Source organism: Scyliorhinus canicula, chromosome 4, assembly GCF_902713615.1.
Source record: "Scyliorhinus canicula chromosome 4, sScyCan1.1, whole genome shotgun sequence".
NCBI lineage: Eukaryota > Metazoa > Chordata > Chondrichthyes > Carcharhiniformes > Scyliorhinidae > Scyliorhinus > Scyliorhinus canicula.
In genome coordinates, this window is record NC_052149.1 from 235,493,936 (window position 1) to 235,513,823 (window position 19,888).

The 19,888-nt window shown below is 44.8% G+C and overlaps 1 protein-coding gene across 12 annotated transcripts in view; it reads left to right on the plus strand.

Annotated features, from left to right (window-relative positions):
• LOC119965489 (protocadherin-10-like) overlaps positions 1-19,888 on the plus strand; it is a 631,779-nt gene that overhangs the window by 231,034 nt on the left and 380,857 nt on the right. Inside the window, exon 1 of one of the 12 annotated variants that reach the window (XM_038796341.1) lies at positions 6,151-8,686. The exons of the other annotated variants lie outside the window; for them this stretch is intronic. Within the exon in view, the coding sequence (XP_038652269.1) occupies positions 6,236-8,686 (2,451 nt within the window). The 5' untranslated portion in view covers positions 6,151-6,235. Of the gene's footprint in view, positions 1-6,150; positions 8,687-19,888 lie in introns of those variants that run through there. 12 annotated transcript variants of the gene reach the window in all.

The window sequence follows — 19,888 nt, forward strand, 5'->3', positions numbered from 1 at the left end:
CTCGAAAGCCAGTCCACCATTGATAAAGCGCAAATCAGGAGTGTGATGGAAAACTATACTGTGCCACGATGAGTGCAGCTCCAACAATATTCTTGAAGGTCGGCACAATCCAGCATAAAGTAAGACACTGGATTGGCAGCGCATTCACCAACGTAAATTTTCAGTTCCTCCAGCATGGACATACAGAAGAAGAAGTATATATTAGATACAAGATGCATCACACCAACTCACCAAACCTCCTTCTATAACAACTTACAAATCTGAGAACTATTGCCACATGGGAGAAGAGAAACAGAGGCATGGGAACAACATCACCCCCATGGTGCAATCATCATGACTTGGAAATATAGACAGGAAAAATCTTTATGAGCAAAGTCTCATATTTTTTTCCTGTTGGAAGCCGTGGTTCAAGATCCCCTAAAGGTGACTGTCGTTGTACTTGAGACATAAACTGAATTTGAACTCGAAATCTCAGAAAAAGAGTCGTCTGGAGCGCACTTTATGTTACCGAGCGCGACTGACCGAGGCGCTGGAATGATGAACAGAGCGCGAGTCTACAAACTGAGCCAAAGCGAGAATGTGAACAGTGAACAAACTGACATCCCGGAACTTGTGACTGAACCACCCCTTGACCGTGAATGGCAGCCAATTCGCACAGGTGGCGTTTTTTGGAAGGAAGCGTGAAAGAACCGAGATGACCCAGATTAGAAATACTGTACTTGATATGAACGACAATGCCCCAGTATGCGAAGAGAACGTCTATCAAATCACCACTACCGAAAAGAAAGCAAATGCTCTGCGTTTGGATGAGGTCCTGCATGGTAATTAATATATTCTTTCAGCGAGCACATAACGAATGAAGTGCGTGAAGTATTTAGCTTGCACACAACACTTGGATGAATTCGAGTAATCGGTATTGTGAAGATTGAAGAATCTGAAAATGATCAGATTTGGGTACAGATTCAGAGGAGAGGTTTTCATGCAGTACCAATATTCTACAAGTCATTCTATAAGTTACTGATTTAATGAAAACGCCCCTGAAATAATATAAGATCAGCATCAATTTGGATTACACAGGACGCTCCATCGGAAACTTCAGTTTTGCGACTTACAGACAGAATTTCCGAACTTCTGGGAAATATTCATTGCCACATCACCAGAGATATCATGCTTAAACTTGATGCTGTTTTTACAATTATTACAGTGTGCTCAATGTTTCTCAGATTGATCGTAGAAAAGTGCACCAACAGACTATTACCATCACATCCACAGATTCAGGCTCCGCTCCCCAACCACCAACAAAACCTTCCGAGTTCAAGTTTCAGATATAAATGACAACGCACTAAACCTTACTAAACCCTCGTTCATTAGGCATCTGACAAAAAAAGAGGCCATTGGTGCTACTTGTGTGTGTGATGCAGATTTTAGCCAAAATGACATAATTGCTTATTTCATGGGTGTTACATTTGCCCGTCCATCCACTTTCCTCTCAATTGATTCAGACAATTGCGTGCTCTTTGCGCAGCGCTCTTTCGATTACGAACGGCTCGATAGTTTCAAAGTTTCAGTGCAAGCAGAAAATGTAGGTTATCTACCACATAACAGCAACGCAACTGTGAATGCGATCATCGTCGATCAGAATAAAAATGCCTCTGTAATCTCATCACCCATGACAAATAAGAACTCAGCTGCAGAGTTGTCCATACCCACATCTGCCGATCCGGGTTAGTTGGTCAGAAAGTTAAAAGCTACGGACGCCGATCCTGGGCAAAACGCCCGGCTTTTTGAAATAAAATAAAATAAAATGAAAATCGCTTATTGTCACAAGTAGGCTTCAAATGAAGTTACTGTGTAAAGCCCCTAGTCGCCACATTCCGGCGCCTGTTCAGGGAGGCTGGTACTGATGACAGTCTGTTGAATGTAACTTGTGAGACTTGATAAATCTTGACAAATCGGCGCTTTGGGAGGCAAGAATTCACTTTAACAGAAACCCATGATCAAGCTAAAGGAAGATGGAAAACATCGCTTTTATGTACAATCGTTGCTGCTTTATCAGGCGGAATCGTATTTTTGAGTCTGCGTGTCATGTCAACATGTTGGGGCACACGGTTCAGCGACATCCGATATCAGGTTTTAGTCATCTTTCGAGATATTCTCCTTTGTTTTGTTTATAGCTGCTATGATCCCTACCGGTTCCCACCATAAACATTGAGGTGAAATTAAAGGTCACTGCTGCTCTGCCAAAACACGCTACAGCGAAAAGACAATTCTCGTCTGAATATTCAAATACCAGGGAGGAATTCCGATGTGGACAAAACCGAAAGCTGGCATGAACGGTTTCGATATTGAATGTATCCAACTTCAGATGGAGTCAAGAATAATTTCATGTTTTTAAATTTAAACATCCCTGCTCTACCTGAGACATGTATCAATTCTGACAAACTGGCCGTGGAGGAAACCGGGACTGCTTCCTCCGGTACAACTGAATTCACTCTCCTGACGTGTGACATGTGTTTATCTTTTTCAAGTTCTATTACATCCAGTGCACTCTCTAACTCTGTAATAGCAGCTGTGATTCATTGAACAGCAAATATGTAAAATCCGTGCAACGCGAACGGGAAATGAGAGTGTGAACTGCCTAATCTGAATCAGGGGATTCATTGATGAGCGAAATTGTACACATTACGCGCGAGATTTAGCAAGCAACCCGGCGCATGTTTTGTGGCGGCGGAGGTGGCCCGCCAGCGGGATCTTCTGGTCCTGTCGTTGCCAATGGGATTGCCCAATGAATGCATCCCTCGTTGCCAGGAAACCCGAGGCAGGGATGCTCCTTCGGTGGGATCGGAATATCCCGCCAGCGTGAATAGCCGGTAAATTCCTCCCATATATCAACAGTACGCTGATTTGATTCACCTGAGGAAGGAGCAGTGCTCCGAAAGCTCGTGTTTGAAACAAACATGTTGGACTTTAACCTGGTGTTGTAAGACTTCATACTGTGCTCAACCCAGTCCAACGCCGGCATCTCCACATTCTGATTTGATTATGCACCAGCTCATAGAGTCATAGATGTTTATAGCATGGAAACATACCCTTTGGCGCAAATTTTCCATGCAGCCCAGTTTATATCACTAATCTCGTCCCACTTGCCCGCATTTGGCACATATCACTCTTTACCCATCTTGCCCATGTAACTGTCGATCTGTTTTGTAAAGGAAACAAATGTAACCACCTCTGCCACTGCCTCCTGCAGCTCGTTCCAGATGCTCACCACCCTCTGTGTGGAGAACTTTTCCCTCTGGTCTCTTTTCTATCTTACCCCTGCCACCTTAAACCTGTGCCCTCTAGTTCTAGACACTACCTTTGGGAAAAGATGTTGACTGTCGACCTCATCTATGCCCCTCATTATTTTATAGACCTTTGTAACATCACCCATAACCCTGCTACGCTCCAGGACAAAAAATCCCTGCCTATCCAGCCTCTCCTTATAGCTCAGACCATCAAGTCCTGTGGGCATTCTCGTAAATCACGTTTGTACTCTTTCTAGTTTAACAATATTGTTACTATAATAGGGTTATACTGAACACAGTATTCCATGTGTGGTCTTTCAAATGTCTTGGACAACGTCAACAAGACGTCCCAACTCCTGTACTCGAAATTCTGACCAATAAACCTAGCATGCTGATTGCCTTCTTCACCACGCTGTCCACCTCGATTCCACCCTCAAGGAGCTATGGACCAGACCCAAGATCTCATTGTTCTGTAACACATCCCATCTCCCTACCTTTAACTGAGTAGGTCCTGCGCTGATTTAATGGAGTGGAAATTTTGATATCAATCCAAACGCCCCAGGAGAATACTGCAAATATGTAGAAAAAAAGAAGATACACGTAAAATGTAATGGACGTCAATAAGCGATGATACATAATTTTCCTTTGCATTTCCAAATTATGACATTTCCCAACAATTCTGATGCAGTATTGTGTAGGAAATTGAAGCCTATCTTTCCTGTAGTTGTTGTTAAAACGGCAACCTACCTCTGCAGCATATGTAATAACATTCTTCCACGTTTTCCTCTCAGAGATCCTGCACTTTGTACATACAATAATTAAGAGTAGGAGTAGGCCATTTGGTCCCTCGGGCCCACTGCGCCATTAGAGAAGACCATCTATGATCGGATTCTGGTGTCAACTGCACCTTCCTAACTGTCAACCCTCACACCACCAATTTTCCGCCCCATTACACTTGTCTACCTTGGTGACCAAAACTCTAGCTCACCCTTGGACACATTTAAGCAATGGTCCTCCACCACTCTCTGGTGCAGAGAATTACGCAGAATAACAACTCTCTGAGAAAAAAATAATAATTTGCTTTAGTTTTAAATGGTTGGCATCTAAATTATGAACTGTGCCCCCTGTTTCTAGACTCCCCCAAAAGGGATCCTCTCAGCATCCATCTAGTCAAGTCCCCGGATTTGTTTCAATAAGATACACTCTCATTTTTCCCCATTCCAAAGTAGAGAGTATCAACCTGTCCACCCTTCACTCACAAAACAGACGCTTCTTCCCAGAAACCAGTCGTGTGAAACTTAGCTGAACTATTTCCAATGCAAATTCAGCCTTTATTAACTTACAAGTCCAAAACTGCGGGCAACATTCCAGATGTGGTTTCAGAAATGCCCTGTACGACCGAAGGATAATTTCGCTATATTTACAATCAATTGCTCTTGCAATTAACGATAACATGACATTGGCATTTGCAACCACGTGTTGCATCTTCACACCAACCTGCTCTGCTTAATGTTCCGAGGCAGCCAGATCCCTCCGCATGGGAGATTGACGTGGTATTTCTCCTTTTCTACTTTTCTGCTTTTCTACTTTTCCTGTCGAAGTGAACAAGAAAATATTTGATTAAGTTAATTCTACCTGCACCAAATTGCAACTATTTGTCATGTGCAAAATTGATCTGTCGCATTCCTGCAATGTTTGATTCTAATTTAAAAATGGTCATCCATTGCGTTTTGTTTTGAAATTGCAATTACATCTATAGCTTATCTAGGATGATGGCTTTTCGTGCAGAATAAACACACGCAAGTACGAAAACACATCCAACAAGATGCTCTGTTTCTTGTGCCTGCACCTGATGCATTTCTTTACAAAGGTAAGCCGCAGGGAGATGTTGCCCTTTAAAAAAATATTTAGCGACCAATAAACATGTTTTCATGGAATCGTTCAGGATGGTATCCGCCTCACTGTGATGCGTACAGGAGCTTCATAATGTGGAATTTATTTGAAAATACATCTGGTTGTACCGACAGTGACATAAATTACCAAAACCCAAAAGTAATTCTGAATGACGCATAGATAGTAGTATTAAATTACAGTCCAGGCTACAATAATCGTGTACCACTGGCCATCACTAGTTGGCCTGTGAAGACACCGTGGTCCAGGAGCGTTTAATGTAAGTACGACCTTGCAAGAGAAAAAGTGTATTTTTATGTGACAGTCACTTTATGTTTACGACAGATTATTTAAAAGTAACTAAACAGCCCGTAAAGGATGATAACTTTATTACAATTAAAATATTGCATGATTAGACTGATGATAAATCGAACATTCATTCAAGCGTGTGAACAATCCGTCACAGCAGTGCCGTTTCATTCATTACATTCAATTTTGTTGACATTCCGAAGCAGTGATGTACGTCATTGGTCAGATAAATGGTGTACGGGTCCATGAAATTATCCTTCACATTAATGGTGACATCATAAGAATCACATGCTGAATACTACACACAAATGTGAATTAAAATTGTACAACATTAAATGCACAAAGCAATTCATCCGCTGTTCGGTAGAGGCACTATTGCTTTAAGATTATGTGGTGTTATTATTGGCCCAGTCTCTTTGTGTCGCTGTCTACCAATGAGGTGAGGAAATGCGGCTGAGGATCCAGCGCTACGCCCCCTGAAACAAACACTGCGCAGTATCGATGAGAGGAGGAGCATTCATCTCTCCAGGCGCTTGGTTCACATCGCAGAAAGAGTCCGAGAATATTTAACGTAATTTGCACAAATTACCCTTGCGATTTTACAAACAACACCAGGGACTAGACGAAAACCAGTCCTGCTTAAATCTGGAAATTCAAGGTAATGATCAATTAGGTTCTTGTTTTTACGACAGGGCGCCTAAAATTAATCTCCGCATCAGACAGTTACATTTGCAGTACGTTGATCCGGAATGGCCTTCTGGCTAAATAGCCGAGTGCCGCTTTGGTCGGTTCTTTTTATGATAATTTTATTTGTTTCCGAATCGGTCTTTGGGCACATTCGCTACACAATTCCTGAAGAATTAGAGCTAGGTGCCTTTGTTGGAAATATTGCTGAAGACCTCGGCTTAGATGTTAACCAGCTAGCTGAACGCAGGTTTCGCATCGCATCTGAAAGCAATAAACAATATTTAACAGTGAATTTAAAAACTGGAATTTTGCACATAAAAGAAATAATAGACAGAGAGCAGCTTTATGGGCAAGGCCTCAGTTGCGTATTAATGTTAGAGGCTATGATTGAGAATCCACTTCAGATATATCGTATTGAAGTTGACATTCTCGACATAAACGATAATGCTCCCGTTTTCCGCAAAAGCGAGGTTGACCTAGAAATAGCAGAATCGACGCCGCTTGGAACATCTTTTCCACTACAGAGTGCTCTTGATCCGGACGCTGGAACAAACAGTGTTCGCTCCTATCAGCTGAGTTCAAACGAGTATTTCGGATTGAAATCGGAGTCAGAGGGTGAGGAAGCTGGCGTCCCAGAACTGGTGCTGCAGCGGCTGTTAGACCGAGAGCAGGAATCGACTCATCGACTAACACTGACGGCGTTTGATGGAGGGAACCCGGAGAGATTAGGGACCATGCAAATTAAAATTATTGTGGTTGATGCGAACGACAATGTCCCAGTTTGCCAACAAAACATCTATCAAGTTACGACTGCGGAAAATACACCCAGAGATACATTGATTGTGAAAGTAACTGCAGTGGATATGGACGAAGGTCTAAACGGTGAGGTAATCTATTCTTTCAGCGATCATACGCCTGATAAAGTGCGCCAGATATTCCGTTTGGAGGAAATAACGGGAGAAATCAGGCTAACTGGTATTCTGGACTTTGAGGAAACGCAGAGTTACCAGATATCGGTACAGGCTAAGGACAGAGGTCCATATCCAGTGGCAGTCTACTGTAAGATTTTGATAATTGTTACTGATATCAATGACAATGCTCCTGAAATAATAGCAACCTCCACTTCAAGCACTATCAGAGAAAACGCTTCCCCGGACACTGCAGTCGCTGTTCTTAGAATTACAGACCGCGATTCCGGAAACACGGCCGTTGTTAATTGCAGGATCACCAGAGATATCCCGTTTAAACTTGCCACTCCTTTTAACAATTACTATACGTTAGTCACTCAAGGTGACATAGATCGTGAGAATGTGCCAGAGTACAACATTACTATTATATGCACTGATACAGGCAACTCTCCCTTGACGACCACGAAAACCATCAGAGTTCTGGTCACAGATATAAATGACAATGCGCCACGTTTTACGCAGCCTTCCTTTACCGTACATGTAACAGAAAATAACGTTATTGGCGTTTCAATTGGTTCAGTGTCAGCCTTTGATCCAGATTCCAATCAAAATGCCGAACTTTCTTATTCTCTTTTGAATAGCCTGATACACGGTTTGTCTGCACCCACTTTCGTCTCAATAAACGCAGTGAGTGGTGAGATGTCTGCTCACCAATCTTTTGATTTTGAACAACTAACAAGCTTTGAACTGCATGTGAGTGTGAAGGATTCTGGGTCACCTCCACTCAGCAGTAATACAACAGTCAGTGTGATCATCGTGGACCAGAATGACAATGCCCCTGTGATCGTCTCACCTTCGCCTATCAAAGGATCCGCAGCAGAGGACAAAATACCGAGATCGGCCGAACCAGGTTACTTAGTTGGAAAAGTGACAGCTACTGATGCCGATTCTGGTCTGAATGCTCAACTTGTTTACCAACTCTATGAACCCTCTGATGAAAGTCTGTTTACCGTGGCTCCAGATACAGGAGAATTATGGACGATTCGGCACTTTACAAGTAAAGATCCAGTCAGGATAAAGGTCGTCGTTTTGGTGAGGGACAATGGAACCCCATCGCTTTCATCTACAATCACTATCAATGTATGGGTGCAGGATGATACAGCAGAAAATGCGTCTAATATTGGAATGTTGGGGACCAGTGGATCGTGGAAATGGGATTTGAAATTTTACCTAATGATTTTATTTGGCACAACTTCATTTCTTTTACTTGTGGCTATTTTATTTCTCGGAAGTAAGGTTTGCCAAGGCCGAAATTATATCAACAGCGACTTTTGTTGTTGGAAAACGTCATACTTTTCCCGGACGAGCTCGCGCCATGGAATTGAAAAGGCCAGTGTAAATCTTCAGATACCATCCAATTATTCGCAGGCGTATGAAAACGCAACACTTCCACAGCAGCTTCACTATGATCCAGCAATGAATGATATAATGTTTCTAAAGTTACATGGTTCGTCTGCATCCACGATTGATCTCAAGACTGGCACATGTGTCGCTGCAAAACATGAAAATCCATCAATCTCGACGAACAAGGACACAACTCAGCAGGTGAGTGGTGCTTACTAAATATTTTTCATGAATTTATCTAATTAACACCGAGTACCTGTAAAACGTAAAGAAGAAAGCAAAGCGTTGTTAACTGAAATATAATTTAAGGAAAGTTATTTTTCTTTTAAACGTGTTCATAGAATCATGAATCATAGAATTTTCAGTGCAGAATGCCATTCGGCCATTGGGTCTGCAACAGCCCTTGGAAAGAGCAACCTACTTAAACTCACAAATCCACCCTATCCCTGTATCCCTGCACCCCACCTAACCGAGGTGTTGATACTCGGCGTGTTTCTCTTTGGATTGAGGAATCTGCCATTATTACAGGGGACGTATGTCAATCTATTTGTTGCTTGCAATCAGCGTGAAAAAAGACCCACGCTAATTGAGGTAGGGGCTATTACGGGAAGGCACGACATTACATTCATATAAATAATTTTCGTAAGTGTCAGTTTCAATATGTATTGATAACTTACTGACACTAATAGTTAATTGAACACTAATTACTTGGGGACTTGAACAATTTTCCAGCACGATGAAACTCAGCAAAACATAAACACATCTGCCGAACACATTGCTTGAACTCAGAACGGATTTATTACTTTAGTAAGTACTGAAAGTTAAAGCTTTATTGGATAAGATATGTTTACTAGGAATTCAAAAGGGCCGCGAGGAACTACAGGACAAGGAATTTTACTACATATAAAATATGGGTACTGAGTAAGTTTTGTAAAGGTGGAAGGGAAGGTTGGGGAGAAAAATGTCTCCATCAGGTAGGGGAAAGTTTAAGGAGAATTACTGTGAACCAATCATCAAAAACGTGAAGCCGAGACCTGTTAATTATTTTAAATCGTCAAGACTGAATCCAATATCTACAAACATTACGTAAATGTGGGATATTGCATGTACTCATATTAATTATTGACTTCACAGAAACCTGTCGTCGCCACAATCATTGGGAACTAAATAAGATCATATAAATTAACAAAATACGGGAGAAAGTTAGTGCATTTACTAATAAATAAAATGTCCAGGTATAAAGTATCAGGAACTGGTTTAGCATAGTGGCTAAATAGCTGGCTTGTAATGTAGAACAATGCCAGCAGCGCGGGTTCACTTTCCGTGCCGGCCTACCCGAACAGGCGCCGGAATGTGGCGACTGGGGGCATTCCACAGTAACTTAATTGAAGCCTACTTGTGACAATAAGCTGTTATTATTATCAGATTTGTTTTCGTTGACAGCAAGGAATGAGCTCCCAGTCTTCCTGGAGGTGGTCTATATTAATTGGGAAGATAGATCCCAATTAATATAGACCACCACCAGGAAGACTGGAGCTCATTCCTTGCTGTCAACGAAAAGAAATCTGATAATAATAACAGCTTATTGTCACAAGAAACATGTCATGTAAATGGCAGTATGAGGGGCATAAGGAAACAAGCACGTTTCGTGAGGGCTTGTGCTTCTTAGAGTGCTATCATTTTCAAATGAAATTTACTTTTGTCAAGCACATTAGAATGTTAGTGCATTTATTTTTAATTCCTCAATCCCCTATTTAAACACACTTTTATTGAATTGAAATTGAATCAATAATCACTAGTACTGAGCCTGGTGCTGTGGCTCACAAGGGAAGGGGGGAGAATAGAAAAGCGATAATAATAGGAGATGCAATGGTGAGGGGAGCGGATAGGAGATTCTGTGGTCGCGAACGAGACTCCCGGAAAATATGTTGCCTCCGGGTGCCAGGGTCAGGGATGTCTCAGATCGAGTCTACAGGATTCTTATGGGGGAGGGGGAGCAACCAGAAGTCGTGGTGCACATTGGCACCAACGGCATAGCTAAGAAAAGGTGAGGATAAGAAAGTGATTTTAGGGAGTTAGATTGGAAGCTAAAGAGCAGGACGAGCAGAGTAGTAATCTCAGGATTGCTACTGGTGCTACGTGCCAGTGAGGCACGGAACAGAGACTGAGAGCATCCAAGCACATGGCTGCAGGGCTGGTGCAGGAGGGAAGGCTTCAGAAATGTAGACCATTGGGATACCTTCTGGGGAAGGTGGGACCTGCACCTGAAGGACGGGTTGCATCTAAACTGGAGGGGCACCAACATCCTGGGGGCGAGGTTTGCGCCAGATATTCGGGAAAGTTTAAACTAGTTTGGGAGGGGGGTGGGAACCAGAGCTACGAATCAGAGGATAGGGTAGCTGTTGAACAGGCAGAAATAGTATGCCGCGCGTCTGTGAGGAAGGATAGACGATTGATAGGGCAAAGTTGCACTCAGTGGGATATGAAAAAATGAAAATGAATTGAAAACCGCTTGTCGTTACAAGTTGGCTTCAAATGTAGTTACTGTGAAAAGCCCCTAGTCGCCACATTCCAGCGCCTGCTCGGGGAGGCTGGTACGGGAATTGAACCGTGCTGCTGGTCTCCCTTGGTCTGCTTTAAAAAACAGCTATTTAGCCCTGTGCTAAACCAGCCCCTATAATATAGCCTTATAATGCAGGGATAGGTTAAAGTGTGTCTGTTTCGATGCAAGGAGTGGCAGGAATAAGGGAGATAAACTTAGAGTGTGGATTAGTGCTTGCAACTACGATGTTGTGGTCATTACAGAGACATGGATTTCACAGGGGCAGGAACGATTGTTAGATTTTCCGGGGTTTAGATGTTTTCAGAAGAATAGAGAGGGAGGTAAAAATGAGGGACACTGTTAATTAAAGAGTGCATCACAGCTGCAGAAACGGAGGAAGTCGAGGAGCGTTTGTCTACTGAGTCAGTATGGGTGGAAGTCAGAAACAAGAAAGGGGCGATCACTTTATTGGGAGTTTTCTATAGACCCCCCACCCGCCCCCAATAGCAACAAAGAGATGTAGGATCAGATTGGGCGGCAGATCTTGGAAAGATGCAGAAGTAACAGAGTTGTTGTCATGGGTGACTTCAACTTCCCTAATATTGACTGGAACATCCTTAGTGCAAAAGGTTTGGATGGAGTAAATTTTTCCGGTGTCCAGGAAGGATGCCTGACTCAATTTGAAGATAGACTGTCTAGGGGGGAGGCCATATTGGATTTGGTGCTTGGCAACGAACCAGTTCAGGTTTCAGATGTCTCGCTGGGAGAGCATTTCGGTGACAGTGATCACAACTCCTTGACATTTACCATAGTCATGGAGAGGGATAGGAACAGATGGGAACTTTACAGTGGAAGACACCAGTGGGATGGCAGAGCTCTAAGAGAACTCGGGGGCAGAGATGAGTGCAGTGGCCATCACTAAGGAAAAGGTTCTGGGGAAACTGAAAGGTCTGAAGGTGGATAAATCACCTGGACCGGATGGACGACACCTCAGGGTCCTAAAAGAGATAGCTGATGAAATTGTAGAGACATTGGTGGTGATCTTTCAGGAATCACTGGAGGCAGGAACTATCCCAGAGGACTGGAAAGTGGCTAATGTAACACCACTGATTAAGAAGGGAGGGAGGCAGAAGATGGAAATTATAGGCCAGTTAGACTGACTTCGGACATTTGTAAAATTTTAAAGCCTGTTATTAAAGATGAGATCGCAAAGTAGTTGGAAGTCCGTGATAAAATAGGACTGACTCAGCACGGTTTTGTTAAAGGGAGGTCATGTCTGACAAATCTGTTAGAGTTCTTCGAGGAGATAAGAAGAAAGTTAGACAAAGGAGAACCAGTGAACGTGATTTAATTAGATTTCCCGAAGGCCTTTGACATGGTGCCGCATAGGAGACTGTTACATAAGTTAAGAGCCCATGGCGTTAAGGGTAAGATCCTGGCATTGATAGAAGATAGGCTGATTGGCAGGAGGCAGAGAGTGGGGTGAAGGGGTCTTTTTCAGGATAGCAGCCGGTGACCCATGGGGTGTGTTAGGGGTCTGTGCTGGGACCACAACTTTTCACAATATACAGTAATGATCTGGAAGAAGGAACTGAAGGCAATGTTGCTACGTTTGCAGATGATACAAAGATCTGTAGAGGGACAGGTAGTATTGAAGAAGCAAGGGGCTGCAGATGGATTTGGAGAAGCTGGGAGAGTGGGCAATGAAGTGGCAAATGAAATACAATATGGAAAAGTGTGAGGGTATGCACTTTGAAATGAGGAAATTCAGCAAAGACTATTTTCTAAATGGGGAAATGATTAGGAAATCAGAAACACAAAGGAGCTTGGGTGTCGGTGTTCACGATTCTCTTCAGGTTAACGTGCAACTTGAGTCGGCAGTTAAGAAGGCAAATGCAATGTTAGCATTCTAGAATACAAGACCAGGGATGTACTTCTGAGGTTGTATAAGTCTCAGTCCAAACCCCATTTGGAGTATTGTGAGCAGTTTTGGGCCCCGTATCTAAGGAACGATGTGCTGGCCTTGGAAAGAGTCCAGGAGAGGTTCACAAGAATGATCCCTGGAGTGAAGAGCTTGTCGTATGAGGAACCGTTGAGGACTCTGGGTCTGCACTCGTTGGAGTTTAAAAGGATGAGGGAGGATCTTACTGAAAATTACAGGAGGCCTGGATAGAGTGGACGTGGAGAATATGTTTCCGCTTGTGGGAAAAACTACAACTAGAAGACACCATCTCAGACTAAGGAGACGATCGTTTAAAACAGAGATGAGGAGGAATGTCTTCAGCCAGAGGGTGGTGAATCTGAGGAACTCTTTGCCGCAGAAGGCGGTTGAGGCCAAATCACTGAGTGTCTTGAAGACAAACATAGGTATGTTCTTGATTAATAAGGGGATCAGGGGTTATGGAGAGAAGGCAGGAGAATGGGGATGAGAAAATATCAGCCATGATTGAATGGCGGAGCAGACTCAATGGGCCGAGTGGCCCAATTCTGCTCCTATGTCTTATGGTCTTATAGCATGGGAAGGTATTTAATTGGAGAGGGGAAATTATGCTGCTGTTATACAGGTACTGAGATTCATAAATTGGGAACAGCTTTTCCCATTGAAATGCACAACAGTAATGTGGGGGTTGTTTAAGGAGAATGCTGGATACTTTTGTCCCACTGAGAAAAGGAAGAATGGTAAGGTGAAGGGCCTCGGATGACAGGAGAAGTGGATCTTCTAGCCCAGAGGAATAAGGAAGCTTACTTAAGGTTGAGGAACCAAAGCTCTCGAGGGTAACAAAGTAGCCAAGAAGGAACTCAAAAATGCACTTACGAGAGCGAGAAGGGGGAATGAAAAAGCCCTGCCGGAAATTATGGAAAACCCCAAGGTGTTCGACACTTGTGTGAGAAAAAAGATGATCAGAGTCATCATCCACTATCAGCGATAGTGGAGGGATCTTGTGCCGGGAGTCTGACGAGGTAGTGGATGCCCTAAATTAATATTTTGCTTCAGTATTCACGAGAAAGGGGGACCTTGTTGCTCGTGAGAACAGCGTGAACCAGGTTAATAGGCTCGAACACGTTTATATTGAGAAGGAGGATGTGCTGGAAATGTTGAAAAGCATCAGGATATACGGCCCCTGGGCCAGACAGGATATACCCAAGGTTGTTATGGGAAGCAACGGAGGTGACTGCTGCACTGATGGTAATGATCTTTGCATCCGCAGTCTCCATTAGAGTTAAACCGGATGATTGGTGGGAGGCAAGTGTTGTTCCCCTGTTCAAGAAAGAGAATAGGGAAATCCCTGGGAACTCCAGACCAGTCAGTCTTGCGCCTGTGGTGAGCAAAATACTGGAAAGGATCCTGAGAGATACGGATTGATGATTATTTAGACAAACACAGTTTGATTAAGAATAGTCAGCATGGCTTTGTGAGGGGCAGGTCAGGCCTCACAAGCCTCATCGAATTCTCTGAGGATGTGAAGAGACATTTGATGAATGTCGAGCAGTGGATATGGTGTTTATGGAGTTCAGTAAGGCATTTGATAAGGTTTCCCATTGTATGTTCTTTCCGAAAATTAGGGGGCATGGGATACAGGGAAATTTGGCTTTCTGGATACAGAATTGGCTGGCCGAAAGAAGACAATGAGTGGTAATGGATGGAAATTATTCCGCCGAGAGGTCAGTGACAAGTGATGCCCCGCAGGGATCTGTTCTGGGGCTGCTGCTCTTTGTGGTTTTTATAAATGACTTGGATGAGGAAGTGGAAGGGTGGATTAGTAAGTTTGACGATGACACAAAGGTTGGTGGAGTTGTAGATAGTGTGGAGGGTTGTTGCAGGTTACGACAGGACATTGACAGGATGCAGAGCTAGACTGAGACGTGGCCGATGGAGTTCAACCCAGATAAATGCGAAGTGATTAATTTTGGAAAGTCGAGCTTGAATGCTGAATACAGGGTTAAAGGCAGGATTCTTGGAAGTGTGCAGGAACAGAGGGATCTTGGGGTCCACGTGCATTGGTCCATCAAAGTTGCCACTCAGCTTGATACGGTTGTTAAGAAAGCATATAGTGTGTTGGCTTTCATTAATAGCGGGACTGAATTTAAGGGCCACGAGGTTTTGCTGCAGCTTGATAAAAACCCGGTTGGACCACACTTGGAATATTGTGTCCAGTTCTGGTCGCCTCATTATAGGAAGGATGTGGATGCTTTGGACAGGGTGCAGAGGAGTTTTACCAGGATGCTGCCTGGACTGGAGGGCATGTCTTATGAAGAAAGGTTGAAGGAGCTAGGCCTTTTCTCACTGGACCGAAGAAAGAAGAGACGTGACTTGATAGAGGTGTTCAAGGTGACGAGAGGCATGGATAGAGTGGATGGCCAGAGGCTTTTTCCCAGGGTGGATGTGGCTGTCATGAGGGGACATAATTTTAAGGTGAGTGGAGGAAGGTATAGGGGAGACGTCAGAGGTAGTTTCTTTACACAGAGAGTGGTGGGTGCATGGCATGCACTGCTTGTGGAGGTGGTGAAGTCAGAGTCATTAGGGCCGTTTAAGCGTCTCTTGGACAGGCACATAGAGAGCAGTAAATTGAAGGGGTGTAGGTTAGGTTGATCTTAGATGAGGATAAATGGTCTGCATCGCATCGTGGGCCAAAGGCCCTGTACTGTTCTATGTTCTAATAATAGTGGGAACAAATAGAACGTAAAATTACAGATTGAAAACCTGTCCTTTGTTTTACCCTAAAGGAATTTCTGGCATATCATTCAGCAGCTACCTGGTTTCCACATGAAATATTAGAATACTTTAGAATTCAGTCTATATTGGGTGACCATATCAGTATAATTTCATGTCAAATTAGTTGAATATGTGTGATTATTTCGTCAAGGCGTAAAAAAAAGGGCATCAAATGGCTACAATACTGGCAAGACCAGCTTGTTTGAAAGTCCTAACATTGCGCACAATGTTTTATGTAATTGCGGATCACCATAATTAGCATTTGTTGAGGCAGAAACTTGCAGGTTTAACATTCAAATTCTGATTAGATGCAATTTTGGTTTAGCAGCACACGCGGGCCGCTTAAACATTTCTACTGAATGTGTAACTGCCCACTTTGGCATGCGATAGGATAGGTCAGGAAGTAGCAGAGATTGTACACATATTGTTGGATTTGCCAGTGGATATCTGGCGGAGAATTCCAAGGAGACACTTCCTGCATATATAGGGGTGAAGAAAGCGAAGGAATGTAGGAATGTTCACTCTCGCTGACCTCTTCTCGCTCTCTCCTGCAGCAGTTATTGTTGCTTTATCAGGCATTGTGCAGTCCCTCCTGTCTCCTATTAGTACATATGAAAGTGGCGTCGGACAGCGCGTAATATTTCTATTTGAGGTTCAAAGTGATTATTTTCTTTAAATGTATTAATTAAGGCATTGATATATATATATATACATCAAACATAACCACAACCAAAAAGAGAACACACAGAAATTAATATCACAAATAAATAAATAACACCCCACCACCCCACCCTCCCTGCAGTAACCCTCGACCTTCTCTGCCTCCTTTTTAAACCCCAGAATCCCCCCTCCCCCCCCGCCCGGACCCTGCTGACCTTTTAACTATCCCTCAAGGATTACATAAACTGTTTCCATCTTTGGGGAAACACCTCCATTGACGCTTTCAAGGTGAATTTGATTTTTTTTTCTCGCCTCAGGAATTCCGTGAGGTCACTCGCCCATACCCCTCGGTCTGAGCAATCCCGAGTCTCTGTTCCAACAGGATCCGTCTCTGGGCCACCAGGGACACAAAGGCAAAAACAGCGAACTCTCTCGTCCCCTGAGCCCCCAAGTCTTCCCACACTCCAGAAATCGCCACTTCTTGACTCCGGACAACCTTCATCCTCAACACCTCGAACATAACGTCAGCAAACCCCCACCAGAATACGGTCCGTTTCGGACAGGCCCAAAACATGTGGAAATGGTTTACGGCCGCCCGTGCACGGCCCACACATATCCTCCACCAACTCAATAAACCTGCTCATGCTGACCACCGTCATGTGCGCCCTGTGGGCTCCCTCAAATTGAATAAGGCTAAGCCTAGCACACGAGGAAGATGCATTCACCCTCTTCGAGCCTTCTCCCACAGCCCAACCTTCAACGCCCTCTACAGCCCTTCCTCCCACTTCCATTTAACCTCTCCTATTGGGACCCCTCCCAGTTAATCAATTCCTCATAAATCTCTGACACACTACCCTCGCCAACCACTGTTTATGACACCACATTGTCCGGCAGTCCCGGGGGCAGGTTGGGGAAGGAGGACATCTGCTTCCACACATAGCCCCCCTTCTGAAAGTACTGGAACCCATTCCAACTGGGCAGCTAATGCTCCTCGACCAATCCCTCGAAGCTTGAATGCTACCCCCTCAACACGAATTGGTATCCATTTTGCTCAATCCTCGCCTGCCGCCATCCCCTGAACCCCACATCTATCGCCCCCCCCCCCCCCCTTCCTGGACCAAACCTGTGATTCCCGCAAATCGGTGCCAAACCGAATCACCCTCCAGACTCAGGTGCTGCCTGTCCGCACATCCTCTGGGCCACCAGCATCACCTAACTTGTGGAGTACCTAGCCATCGAGAATGGCACAGGCGCATTAACGGTGCCCTCAGCTAATGTACTTACAAGAGACTGCCTCTCTCTCCTCCCACATCAACCTCTCCACCACTACCCACTACCAGGCAATGACTATATTTGCTGCCAAGTCATAGTTCATCAAATTTGGCAAGACCGGCCTGCCGCCCCCCCCCCCCCCCCCCCCAACACACACACACACACAAACACACACACGTCCCCGCTGCGGCAGTATCTTCTTCGCCCGTGGGGCGTTACCCGCCCACACAAACCACCAGATCAATGCATTAATCTTCATGAAAAAACTTTTTGTAATAAAGATCAAAAAGTTCTGGAACACAAGTAAAAACTTCGGGCGAGCCGTCATCTTCACGGCCTCCTGCACCGCCAACGAAAGTGGGAGCACTTCCCACCTCTTAAAATCCCCCTTCATCTGCTCCGCTGTGCCAAACTGAATTTATGTAGCTGCTCCAATCCCCGAACCACCTGAATGCCCAGATACCTGAAACTAGCCCCATTACCTCAGATGGCAGCAGACCAAAATTCTCTCCTGGCTGTTTGCCTGGATCGGAAAGACCTCACTCTTCCCCATGTGTAACTTATACACAGAGAACTGGCCGAAATCCGCCAAAATGCCCATGATCCCCCAATGGGTTCGCTATTTAAAGCTATCCATCGTCGTCATATAGCGAGACCCTATGCTCCACCACCCCAACCCCACACCATCCACTGCCAACCCCTTGGCGCTCCGCACACCATTACCATTAGCTCTATCGCCGTGGCAAAAAGCAAGAGAGAGAGCTGGCATCCCTGCTTCATCCCATGTTGCAGTCTGAAATACCTGAAATCACCCAATACGTCCTTACATTTGCTGCCAATGCCGGATACAACAACCGGACCCAATCGACAAAACTCTGCCCGAACACGCACCGCCCCAGTACATCCCAAAAATATCCCCATTGCAACCAATCAAAGGCCTTCTCCGCTTCCATAGCGACCACCACCTCCATATCCCGTCCCTCCGAGGGCATAATTGTAACGTCTAATAAATCCCTAATGGTATCCGATAGATGCCTTTCCTTAACAAACAGTTGGTCTTCCTCTATCACCCACGGTGCACAGTCCTCAATCTGTGAGGCCATGATCTTTGCAGCACCTTGACATCTACATTCAGTAGTGGAATTGGAAGGTAGGACCCACACTGCTGCGGGTACTTATCCATTTTCAGAATTAAGGAAATCGAGGCCCACAATAATGTGGAGGGGGGGGGGTGGCGGCGGGGGATTTTCCCCTTCTCCTTCAACTCATTAAATGTCCTTCCAGCATAGGCCCTAGGTCTCCAAAAATGTTTTATAATATTCTACCGGAACGCCATCCGGGCCCATGGCCTTCCCCACCCGTATTGCCCCCATACCCTTCATCACCTCCACCAGTCCCATGGGTGCTCCCAGCCTCTCCACCAGGTCCTTCTCCACTATGAGGACTCCAACCAGTCTAAAAACGCCCCATTCCCTCACCCCGGGTCGGAGGCTCTGAATCACATAACCTCTTGTAAAAGTCCTTGAAAAAAACCATTCGCCCCCACCGGGTCTAAGACGATATTTGCCCACCTTTCCTTCAGCTTAAGGATCTCCCTCCCTACCTCCAGCCTCCTCCGTTAATGTTCCAACATTCTACTCGCTTTCTCTCCAGACTCATAGACTGCCCCCTGTCCCGGCGCAAATGGCCCACGGCCTTGCCCGCAAGCACCAACTTGAAATCCAACTGGTGTTTCTGTTTCTCTTTCAACAGTTTAGCCTCCGAGTACCTCCGATCAACTTGCAGGACCTTATCTACCGGCCTCGCCATCCCTGCCCATTATCTCTTGTCCCTACGTGTCCGTGTCAATATAAACTCCCCCCTGACCACTGCATTAAGCGCCTTCCATTGCATAGTGGCTGAAACCTCATCCATATCTTTCTACTCCACATGCCCCGGAATAGTGACTCTCGTCCGCTCACACACCTCCTCATCTGCTAGCAATGCCACATCTAACCTCCACTGCGGGTGCTGTACCCCCAGTCCAGTTGCAAGTTCATCCACTACAGTGCGTGGTCTGAGACCAGAATCGACGAATTCTCCGAGCCGACCTTCCCCATCTGCAGAGTCTTAGCCATCACAAAGTAATCACTCCGGCAGTACATCCTGTGTACATGGGAGAAGTACGAAAATTCCTTCACCCGAGGCCACACAAAGGCTCCACGGGTCCACACCC